This window comes from Danio aesculapii, chromosome 1, assembly GCF_903798145.1.
Source record: "Danio aesculapii chromosome 1, fDanAes4.1, whole genome shotgun sequence".
NCBI classification, from domain to species: domain Eukaryota; kingdom Metazoa; phylum Chordata; class Actinopteri; order Cypriniformes; family Danionidae; genus Danio; species Danio aesculapii.
The window spans coordinates 30,195,201-30,208,183 of NC_079435.1; the positions used below are offsets into that span (position 1 = coordinate 30,195,201).

The 12,983-nt window shown below is 35.7% G+C and overlaps 1 protein-coding gene across 1 annotated transcript in view; it reads right to left on the reverse strand.

The window, feature by feature from the left end:
* Positions 1-12,983, reverse strand: part of vps8 (VPS8 subunit of CORVET complex) — a 245,667-nt gene that overhangs the window by 80,978 nt on the left and 151,706 nt on the right. Inside the window, exons 37-39 of the mRNA XM_056458636.1 lie at positions 6,764-6,946; positions 6,528-6,609; positions 5,273-5,355 (exon numbers count right to left, since the gene is read on the reverse strand). Of these exons, the coding sequence (XP_056314611.1) occupies positions 5,273-5,355; positions 6,528-6,609; positions 6,764-6,946 (348 nt within the window). The remainder of the gene's footprint in view (positions 1-5,272; positions 5,356-6,527; positions 6,610-6,763; positions 6,947-12,983) is intronic.

The window sequence follows — 12,983 nt, forward strand, 5'->3', positions numbered from 1 at the left end:
TGGCATTTGTCAACTGCAAAGTTACATCTGAACACACAGCAAAGAGAATATGGATCAAAGTGAAGAAAAGAGAAAAGAAAGACACTGTCTTAGCCACCTTGCTAGGCACATGTGAAAAAGTAGCTAGCTACGTAAAAAAAAACAGCACACATTTAAAACAGGTCAATTATGGCACATAAATGCATTTAGACAGTTTGTAAAAATGAAGCTGCATGTTTTCTTTGTAATTTGCCTGAGCTGACAGACACAGTAGAAACTAAACACAAACAAATCTTCATAGGAAAAAAAATTTCACAATGTTACTTTTTAAACATAACCATCTGCTCTCTTTGCTGTTTATACATAAATATACATTTTGGCTATATTGTTTGTAACTGGCTTTACCAATTCTGTAATGTTTAATTAGTTCTGTAATATAAAACTGCAATAATTCTAATGTAGAATGGACCTTTAAAACAAAGATTGTCATTATTAGTATTATTTTCATTCATTCATTCACTCATTTTCTTTTCGGCTTAGTCCTTTTATTAATCTGGGGTCGCAGGATATTTACACATCTCATCCATGAGCTATATAAAATAATCCTCGTCAATTTGTACAATAAACTCAGCAGTATTAATACATCAACTGATGTCTATCAATTGCTGCAACATCGCTTGTATAATGTTTGTCATTTTTTTGCCTCCGTTTTAATTTGGTTTATTTGAAGCCTTAATTATTTTTGGCAAAGAGGAATTTAAATTCATTTGAATGTTTATTAGGAGTTTTCAAATAAAAATTCAACAGTAAATGATATACATAAATATTATAAAACATTTACAGCTCTATTTGTTATTTAAGATTCTGCTTCTAGAATATGAATATTTTATAACAGCAAATTCGGTAGATTAATTCAAATATGCCGAAACTCAAAATGCAAAGAGGTCCTTTAAATCAAGTTCAGCTATCGTTACAGGAGACCAATGTGGAGATAGGCTAACATTAGTTTTGTCTTCCTAATTATTATTTCAGACCATAAAGAGAATTACTGCTAGATAGCGATCACCTGTATTTTTGCCATCATGACTAGGCGTGTATCAGCAAAATAATAAAGCTTGATAAAGCCCTGACCTTACCAAATAAACAGTGTTTTACCAGATTCTATATGCCAGAAAGAATAGTTTACTGCCTAACAACTCATTTCATCATGGTAATATAACACAAAAATCAAATAATAACACTTCAATCTCATCCCGAAACTCTGACGGTCTACTTTGAGAAACTGTCAACCACAACTGTCAATCACGATGACACGCCCCATTTTTATAGCATTAATTACTGGCTAAAAACATTACAAAAATGAAGATCTGCACCTATCAGCATGATAACCAGTGCCTTAATTGACCAAAACCATCTTTCGGGACATTTTATTGCAAGTGTATTTAATTTTTTAATTTGTGCTCAAGTCTCGTTCATTAACACGGAGGATGCTGGTTTTATGACTTATACTGCAACCAGACCCCAGGGGGCGATCTAACGGCCGGGACCTTCACTCAAAAGCAGGCATGTGACACATTTGTGTAAAACATATGGCTGTTCATTCTGCTGTGGCAACCCCTAATAAATAAGGGACTTAGCCGAAAGAAAATGAATGATTGAATTATTATTATCATTATTATTACAATTATTCTTATTCATCCCCTAACTGTCACAGTTCAGGAAGGATGAGGAAGCGAGGACTCAAATGCAACATAAGGGGTCTGTTTTAGAAAGGAGGTTAAGTGAAAACTAAGTATTTTAACCCTGAAATGAGAGAAACTCTGGGTTTTCCGTCTCAAAATGGCAGGTTTGTTAAACTGGAGAAAGCAGGGTAAGTCAAGCCTGTTTCTAAAAGAGACGTAACTTTAACTCAGAGTCAGTTACTGTGGTAACTTACTCTGTGAACCTAACCTGCTCAGGAGCAGGTTTTATTCTAAACTCAGAGTTTCTGTCGGTCTCCTCCCCTTTTTTAAAGACGAAGTGGTATTTCTCGCCTTAGCCTTACGTTTCCACCCACCTATTTTAATGCTCATTTTAGAGATGCGCATAAAAACGATTGATGGAAACATCATGATGCACATAACTTTTGAAAATATTACTGAGTAGGATCAACTTTTATTCGATAGAAAAGATGCACCTAAACTACAATGGAAACACTTTTACTGAACAAATTACAGTATGTGCATTAAAAAAAGGTTTGTTATAAGATGATCATGCGGTGATGAAATGTGTGTGAATAGACAAACCAGCAGGCTGAGCACACAATAAAACATCCTTAATGTTGTTTTGGTCATTCATTCTAAAACAGCTTAACCGGTTCAGTATTAGTGTTATTATATTATTAAGAGTGTCTGTTCTCCGCGTCTCATGGCTTCAAATGCGTTCAGTGTCAGCATTGTCTTCATTTCAGTCACACAAAAAACAAAGTCACGTTCAAGAATGGCTTGTCCTTTTTTAATAAATAATTAGCTTAAATTCACTGAACTTCAACATGTACTGTAACTAGATTAATGGGATTATTATTCTTTCTAAAAACTATTGTTTAGTTCTGCTTACATTCTAAATGTCATATTATCCTCTATCACTTGATCAATAAAAAAAGCAGACACACAAGTGCACCTTTAAATCTATTAAAATTTACCAGCGTGTATAAAAGTGGGAATGTGTGTAAAAATTTAAGAAATATAACACATAACATTACTTATTTTATTATACTTAAATATTTAAATACTTTAAATGTAAAATTACCCATTAACTTGAGCAGCTGTTTTCCCACGCTAACTGTCTCAGTTTCACTGATGCAGTGGTGTTGCTTTTTAAAATATATGGTCATATTTGCTATAACTTTGCATGAGCACATCAAGTTCAGCTGGAGACAGAAATTGTGATCTCTTTTTTAAGATGTTGCCATAGTCACTCGTAATGTCTGTGCTCCATTGAAAATGCCTTTTTATAGTTGCGGTGTGCGCTTAACTCTGAGTTGGTCTACTCAAAGTTGATTTACCTGCTAGTCTGAAACCGAAAACTCAGAGTTTTTGATCTCATAAACTAATAATGGGTTAATAATAAACTAATAAACTAATAATGGGTTAACAAGGAGGGCGGGACTAGACAATAGACGGGAGAGCACATGACATAAAGAGACAACACAAGCCATGTGCTCACATAAAACGAGACTAGAACACACAGCCAATGAGAGAACTCATTAACCGCATGTTCACAATAAAGGACAAGACTGAAGCATGTGGCCACGATGTAAACACAGAGCCACGTGCTTGGACAACACAAACATAAACGCAAGACACGAGCACACGATAAAATTAAAACACCCTACCATGCGCTCACACATAAGCAACGCGCATGTTTCATCTCAGTGCCAACAGAAACCAACACTAATCAGACTGAGACGCTGAGAATGAAACAGCGCAATGCAGAGAGAACAACACACAAACACGAGTACAAGAGCGTGCGTCCCAAGCATGCACAGACCCGGCACGTCCGCATCAAGAGGGAGCATGCATGGTCTGCGCGCACTTACGACGGCGCGCACACAGAGATACACACAATGACAGAAAACAAGTGCTCAACCCGAGAAAACTCGAGCACAACAGGACAGGACAAGACAGAGCCAGTGTCCAGACTGACACTAACTGTTTGAAGATTATTTGTTAAACTTTTTATAAAACGTTACAAAAAAAGTCTCGCTGACACAAAAAAAAGTTTTTCGGTAGTATATCTTTGCAAGCCACAAACATAAATAAATAAATAACTAAAACAATGTTTAAAAGAAATCACATAATTTGTAATGAAAGCTAGTTAAAGAAGAAGAGCACTGCTGGTGTAATAGCACTGATAAGGAGGAGGAAAATTGAAAGATCGATAGGAGAAAGCTGACAGGTCTGAACATGCGCAGATCAAAACCTATAAAGGCGTTTCACTGACCAAAGCTTCAACCGATTTGTGAGCTGCAGCATCAATCTAAGGAAAAACAAATCCATGTGTGTGTGTGTCTGTTTGAAACAGCTACACATGGCTCTAAGCTGAAAGAGCCATTAGAAAGCAAATTTGCTGTTCGGCTTTTACAGTGTGTCCATTAGGCTAAATATGAAGGCCAACAGAACATTTTGTAAAAGCACATACCAAAAAAATAGCAATTCTTTTTAAAGCCCTCATCTGTAAATACCTCTGTAAATGTCTCCTGTGTACCGAGATGCATTCATTATGTTTGCTGTTACATGTGATTGAACATAATCATCAATATATGCTAAATCAAATATATAAAACTCAGAATACTATTAAAATTTACAGTTATAGAGCTCATAATTGACATTCATAAACACTTAACATTTAAAATCAGATCATCAATAAATCATCATTAATTCAACGAGATTAATAAAAAATGGGTTTTAATTCAGTTTTAATTCAGTTTAAATATATATAAATATATATATATATATATATATATATATATATATATATATATATATATATATATATATATATATATATATTTACAAATATATTTAAACCGTATATATATATATATATATATATATATATATATATATATATATATATATATATATATATGTATATATATATATATATATATATATATATGTATATATATATATATATATATATATATATATATATATATATATGTATATATATATATATATATATATGTATATATATATATATATATATATATATGTATATATATATATATATATATATATATGTATATATATATATATATATATATATATATATATATATATATATATATATATATATATATATATATATATATATATATATATATATATATATATATATATATATATATATATATATATATAATACCGTAACTACACTACAATTTTATAAACCATAACCCTGAAATGTTAAAAGATTTATGATGGAAAATCCACTGACATTTCTGGAACAGTCTGTATCTGTTTGCGAGCAATTCTCTTTGTGAGTGTGTCAGTTTTTGCACAAATTAGAACCATGGGATTTTGAGCTTGAGCCTGCTACCCTATTGTCAAGTCAGAAGGCTTTAAGTCGTTCCAAACAAAACCCACATACCCAACACAACAATAACATCTCGTATGTACTGCAATCACTAAAACACACTGGTGGACCTCTAAATTTGCAAACAATGGCTACCATTTAGTAACAGGTAGGCATAAAATCCCAGTATTTAGACAAACTGTATGAGCTATTGGAAATTCTAAATGCATCTTACCTGTAGGATGCGCTGAATGATGGCAGGTGGAGCGATAAAACTGGACATGCTGTTTAAGACTTTCATAGTGAGGTCTTTTAGTGCTGAGGAAGGAGAGAAAGAATTAGAACTGACAATTAGCCTATTAGCTACAGTCACTGTATACAGTTGTTTCCTAAATGTTAATCACATTTATTTAGAACATTATACTAAACTACATAAAAAATTTAATACAGAAACCTAAAACCACAAATAAATAGCATATATAGAGTTGAAGGCAAAAATTATTAGCAGTCCTGTGAAATCTTTCCACAGTAATTTCATACTTTCTAGTTGGAAAGGATGAGATGCCTGAGATGATTCACGCTTTATGACATGGTGTATTGTCTTGCTTTAAATAGCCAGCAGAAGATGGGTACACGGTGGTCATATTGGGATGGACATGGTCAGCAGCAATACTCAGGTAGGCTGTGGCATTGAAACGATGCTCAGTTGATACTAATGGGCACAAAGTGTGCCAAGAAAATATCCTTCACACCATTACACCACCAGCCTGAATCGTTGATACAAGGTAGGATGGATCCATCCTTTCATGTTGTTGATGCCAAATTCTGACCCTACCATCCGAATGTTGAGCAGAAATTGAGACTCATCAAACCAGGCCACATTTTTCCAATCTTCTATTGTCCAATTTTGGTGAGCCTGTGCGAATTGTAGCCTCAGCTTCCAGTTCTTAGCTGACAAGAGTGGCCACCCGGTGGGGTCTTCTGCTGCTGTAGCCCATCCGCCTCAAGGTTGGACATGTTGTGCATTCAGAGATGCTCTTCAGCATACCACAGTTGTAACGAGTTAGTTTTTGAGTTACTGTTGACTTTCTGTCAGCTCGAACCAGTCTGGACATTCTCCTCTGTCATCAACAAGGCATTTGCGCCCACAGAACTGCCGCTCACTGGATATTTTCTCTTTTTCTGACTAAACTTGCTGATAATTTCAGTTGCCTCAAAATAGCTTCGTTCCAACAATGTGCCTTAACAAACCTCATTTTACGACCAGCACAATCGTGAGTGCAAGTGTATTCGCTATTTAAACAATGTGGACGTGACGTTAAATTGATACCTGCTATGGGTTAAAACTAGCAAAACCAGGCCCCAAATGTAGGAGCAGAAATTGTAGGAGTATGAGGAATCTCAATTTATTTTTAGGGGCCTTGGAGCTACAAAGCTTGAGGACCAAAGTGAAACTCAAAACGAATACTTGTACAGTATGTGTGTCTCACCTTCTGATGTGTGTATGGCATCTGCTCCTCTGAGTAGCTTCTGTGGTGACATCATTGCCTCTAGGAGAGGAAACCACAGAGCCTGGGAATGACAGAAGATTGATACAGTCAGTGTGAGGGAGAAATGTAAAACCAGGAATCAAAAAGATCAATACATCCTGTTCATGAAAAACCCAGCTCAGGCTGTTAGAATTGTACACACACACACACACACACACATAAAGACAAATACACACCTCTCTCTGCTGCTGGTTGAGGCCGCTTGAGCTCCTCTGACACAAAGCAATGATGTCATGCAGAGCTTCCTCCACTCTTTGTAACAGACTCTGCACTTCATCAGCTGTCTCCTCCTCCTCACCATCAGGCTTGTCTGAGTCAGAGCTTTTCAGGGCAAGTTTGTGGAGTTTGCCCTTCAGGGTCTGCGAAGCAGAGATCAACAGATCGATAGCACATTTCCACCTGCCCTTTCAGTCTCACCAGGGATATTTAAGACACTGTTCTCTGAAACACCATCTAAATGAATTGGCAGTTTCCGAGGACATATCTCAAAGACGTTTATCTTAGATGGCTACAAGACAAAAATGCAGCTTTGAATCAGTTAACTGTAGTGAATTAATTACATGTGCTAAATTATTTGAAATTCATTTCAGATCCATAAATAGCACAACTAGGATTATATTAGTACAGCAATGACACTCAAAACATGTTCAATTAAACTAAAACAGTTTAGTTAGAAAGGGTGAAAGATTTCCACAAGCAGATTTTACACAGATTCACAGTTTGTCACATATGTTCACCAGATTTAAAATTGACTTCGGTGTAAGCAGTTTCATACATCATTCCATTAATGACCATGGACCATATCTTTTTTTTTTATATATATCATGTGAAGAATAAAATTACCATATTTTTATTAAAAAGGCTTCAAATATTCCTTAAAGAATTTTTTTTTTAAATCGTAAAGTTCACATAAGAAAAATGAAAATGAATCGTCAGGTGATTTGTTTTTACTCAATAAAACTAAAGTTGATTCATTCATTCATTTTCTTTTCGGCGTAGTCCCTTTATTAATTTGGGGTGGCCAAAGCGGAATGAACCGCCAACTTATCCAGCATATGTTTTACACAGTGGATGCCCTTCCAGCTGCAACCCATCACTGGGAAACATTCACACACACACACACACACACACACACACACGCACGCACGCACGCACGCACACACACACACACAAACGCACGCACGCACGCACGCACGCACGCACGCGCACGCACGCACGCACGCACGCACGCACGCACGCACGCACGCACGCACGCACACACACACACACACACACACACACACACACACACACACACACACTCATACACACACACACTCATACACTACAGACAATTTTTAGCATACCCAATTCACCTGTATCACGTCTTTGGACTTGTGGGGGAAACCAGAGCACCCGGAGGAAACCCAAGCAAACACAGGGAGAACATGCAAACTCCACATAGAAATGCCAACTGACCCAGCCGAGGCTCGAACCAGCCACCTTCTTGCTATGAGGCGAACGTGCTAGCCACTGCGTCGCCCTACAAACTAAAGTTGAGTAAAAAAAATTAAATAAATAAATATAATCAGAAGTGAAGCAACTTGCTGAAATATTTTTCAGCAAATTGCTTCACTCCTGATTATATTTATTTGGTTGATTATATGTCTAATCAACCTAGTTAAGCCTTTAAATTGCACTTTAAGCTGAATACCAGTATCTTGTACTGTCATCATGGAAAAAAAAAAGAAATCAGATATTAGAAATTTGGTTAAAAAAGTAAAAATATTTATATAATTAATTATTAAAAAAATATATTGAGAAATGTGTTGAAAAAAAGCCTTTTTCCATTAAACATGAGTTGGGGAAAAAGATCCGGGGGTGGGGGCTTATAATTCTGACTTTAACTGTATATAGATTACTTATCTGTACTTTATAAAATGGGCAGGTGTCTCTGACACTTTAGATGATATAAATCATAGATCGGAAGATTGGAGTCATAACCGTTTAGCGGAGAAGCATCCATGTGGTCAATGTAAATGGAACCATTTTCAGAAATCAGACAGCTCTCCAATCAAATAAGGAATAAAAAAAAAAAACACATGAAGTGACCAGGTGTTAACAGGCCCTAGGTATACTAAAAACGTACTGGCAGGTATGAATTGAAGCAAGTTGGAGCTCTGGCCCTCCAGGACCAAATTTGGGCACCTATGCTGAACTGATAATTATAAAAGGTCATAACTAAGGCCAGACAGAATCTGCTGAAATTTTTTGCTATTTCTGCTGAGAATTTTGTAAAAGAAATTTATGCAGAATTTTAGGAGTATCATAACTAAAAACTTAATATATGAAATAAAAAATAATACATTTTTTACTTTTATTTAATGTTTACAATGCAAATCCAATTAGATCCACTTATTTGGTGAACAAAGCGAGTCTATGATAAAATATATCTCATAAAAGACAGAAAATATTAGTAAATACATAGACTCAATGATGGGCTAAAAATCGGCGGAAACCTGCCGATTTTTGCATGCGCAGATTCCGTGTGGGCTTAGTCATACCTTAAAGACATTTGCAAAGGTGACTAAAAGAGGGTAAGATCTGTTACAAAGTATTTTTGCGCAGTGGTTCTTAAGTTTCTGCTATCTCTGCAATATACAGGGTTCACAAACATTTTTACTACGAAAATTCCATGACTTTTCCATGATTTTTCCAAGACTTTCAAGTAAGTTTTCATGAACTAATGTTTCATGCAATGTCTACATATGCCTGGTAAAAGTAAAAACAATGCATGTTCAAATTTATTACAGCATACCATAAAACACGCAGCAATCTATTTAGTTTCAATTTTTATTTATATCTATGTAAAATTGATTTAGATAATACTTACACTGCACCAATAATGTGAGAGTATTTGATTGGCCAAGGACAGAACAGAAGTCAAGACAACTAACCCAAGGTTTCTGCCACATACATTCTTCCATGGCGGGGTGCCACAACTAAAATCATCCTGCCACGGCTACATTACGGCTTTTAAATCAAAATATTCAGTCATTTTTTTAATAGTGGGTAATAATCGTATTAAAAAGTAAGTGATTTATAAAAGCATGAATTTTTCTGTAATCGTAGTAGTGCTGTGCGTTATTTGTTTAACCCTTTAAGGTGACATGCTTGCTGACTGACTGACTGACTGACTGACAGGTGCGTAATGCGTGACTTTACTTAAGGATGCATTCATGCCACTCTGTATGTCTATTGGAGACATTCATAAATATTCCTAGCCAATCTAATAAATGTTGGAGACATACTACATAAACAAACTAAATAGCACTTCAGCAGTGTTATTTGAGAGTGCACAAGTAAATCTGCACTTGAGCAGCATATGTTTGAGGTTGTGCAAAAAGTTTTGTGGACGAACAGAGGAAATTAACGTGCAAGCAAAGAGATTTGCATGCTCGTATTACATAAATGCGATCTCAACTTGTAATGCTGCACTCATGACATTTGTCATTGTAATAATGCCATAGGTAGTTGGTAGATCTGTGCAAAAGGCCTGCCGCCACAGCTGGAAAAAGTTTTTCCGAAACTTTTCCAGGCCTGGAAAATGGCATGTCAAAATTCCATGACTTTTCCAGGTTTTTCATGCCCGTATGAACCCTGCATATAGCAGCAGTGAGATTCTGTTGCAGCAATATTAAACGAGGATAGTCCTGGCCTTCATAAAGCACATATTGGTAAACATCCTGTCCTTGACATTAAGTGTCTGTAATAAGATCTGCTGACTCCACCACTCACTTTAGCACTTTGTACTTCAGGGCAGAGCAGTTCCCACATCAGGCTCTGATATGCCTACTCAGGATACTTCTAATAGTGCACTTACAGATGCTGACCAGTATGAAAAGGTATGCCAAACCTTCTCTAATGTGAAGAAAATGCGCTGATATGATTTTTTTGACCACAACGTTGGTGTGACAAGATCAGGTTAAATTCCGTGATGGTTGTTCTCGAAAACGTCTGACCCTCTTAAATCAAGTTTTTATCAATTCAAAGGTCTGTCTTCGCCAATCTAAAGTTTCCTATAAACTGCGATAATTTGCTTGGCTGTTCAGGTCCAGAGAGAGCTGCACTACCAAGATGGAGGTCAATGCCCTTTCAGCGTTATTCTTGAGATTAATCTTCTTTCAACTTCTATTTTTTATATGTAGCCTCTCCAACTGGGTTCATAACAGTAAAGAGTTTCAGCTTAATGGCACTGCAGTCACATCAACAATTATTGATTAATAAAGGTGCAGGACGAGGGAATACACTTATATCAAACACTAAGAGACTCCAGTATTTAGAGTCACCATAGAGGATATGCTTGTTCCTACTAGTTGACATCTAATCAAAAAGAGCATAACTGAGTGCAAAATAGTGTGAAAAGTGTGATACACTTCATTGAAGCAGTTTCTGAAGCATCCACTCAAAAAGAGACAATCAGGTTATTTGACCAACAACAGTTCCTTTTAACTACCATTAAGTAAAATTCAATACGTTGAGAATATTTTATATGACAATGAAACGAAAGTGGGAATGTAATTGTCCTAGATCAACTGTATATATTATAGCTCTTAAGGTGCAGACTGTATGATTTATTATAGTTATTTGTGGTTGCTGCTTGTCAGACTGTACAAACATATTCCCAGCTATAAGTCTCGTCACGCTATGGGTTCTCAGCTGTCAATGATGCCATATTTAATTAGTCAAGTGAGCCATTCCGGTCATTAAATTGATAAAAAAAAAAAAGATATACACAAATTCTCCCCATGGGTGTCTTACTTCCTTAATACAGTATGTTACACATTTGATGATGCTGAACCCCGTTATCATGAAACAAAAACAAAATGACAGTAAATGACAGTAAATATTTTGATCAATTAATACTATTAGTTAAACATTTATGTATTTATTTTAATCTGCTACATACTGTAGATAATAAACTCAGTTTTATAATTGTAAGAAAATCATTTTAGATTTACTAGTATTCAGACAGTGCGAACTTTTTTCAGCCCTGGAGTTTTAAGCCTTAAACCGGCCCACCTCAGTTCACGACTGACTATATTAAAATAAGGTCATTTCCAATTCAGTTTCTAATGACACTATCACGTCTTTTTCAAGGAAACAACTGCTATTAGAACTTCAAATGTTTTTCATAAATATGAGAACATTAAAGGGTAGCTAAATCTCCAACACTATTCTTTAAAACATCACAATGTCCTTTCCTGCAATATCTGAATTTATATTCTGTGCAAAATTCTTTATAGATATCCAGTCCGTTGTAACAGTGGTCACACAAAAAATAAAAATAAAATATGTACACCTACATAAGTAACCCAAACAGTAATATATGTCTTAACACTAAAAGTGAAGAAAAAAAACTAAAAAAAGTTACTCAGGTGAGGTTCGAACTCCGGCCGGTGGCATCATAACGCAATGTGCTGAACACTGGACCACAATGGCGCTGCTATGCCAATGTGTGTGGAAGAAAAAAGTACTGCACTGTTATCTGCAAGACTCTTTTAACCACAGTATTACTTTCTATTGATGGCTTAATCTTTTTGTCCCCTTTTTTAGATTTCTGATCAAATTATGTCAGATATTAATGTAGTGAATCATCTGATTTTTTAATTAGCAGGTGTAATATTCATTAATATAAATTATTTAAATTCTTATATTCACAAAGGTGCCGCTGTTTGGGGTCGAATGATAGTTACATCATCATTAAACTGCAGGCTGCATTTTGCTCACGGGGCTCCGAGAAAATAAATAAAAAGAGCAAAGCTGCAGCAAAATAGAGTGAGGCTATCGTCAAATAAATAAATAAATTTAAAAAGTGTGACTGCTGAGAGTGCAAGCAGCTAAAGACACCGGCCGTCGCAGCCAAAAAATGGACCGGCCCACCGGGAATTCTCCAGGTCCTCCCGATTAGCCAATCCAGGCCTGTATTCAGAACAGAACAAGAATAAAAGAGCCTGGTTTCTCTTGAGGTTTTTCTTCCTTCAATTTTATCAATCGGTGAAGTTTGTTCCTCGCCACTGTCACCACTGGCCTGCTTGGTTGGGGACTTGTGGAGACGTGCATAGATGGATTTGCTCTTCAGTGTTTGGACTTTTATCATTGAAAATTAAACCACACTGAACTAAACTAAACTGAACTTCAACTCTGAAAACTGAACTGACACAGTTTCAGTTTACAGGAGCTTCTATGTTAAGCTGCTTTGACACAATCTACATTGTTAAAGCTCTATATAAATAAACATGAATTGAATTGAATTGAACAAGAATAAAAATGAGAAAATAAGTACACTGTCAAAATGGCTGTAGATTTTACAGTATTATTGGCAATTTTGGTTGTTAGTAATACTTTAAAATTAAC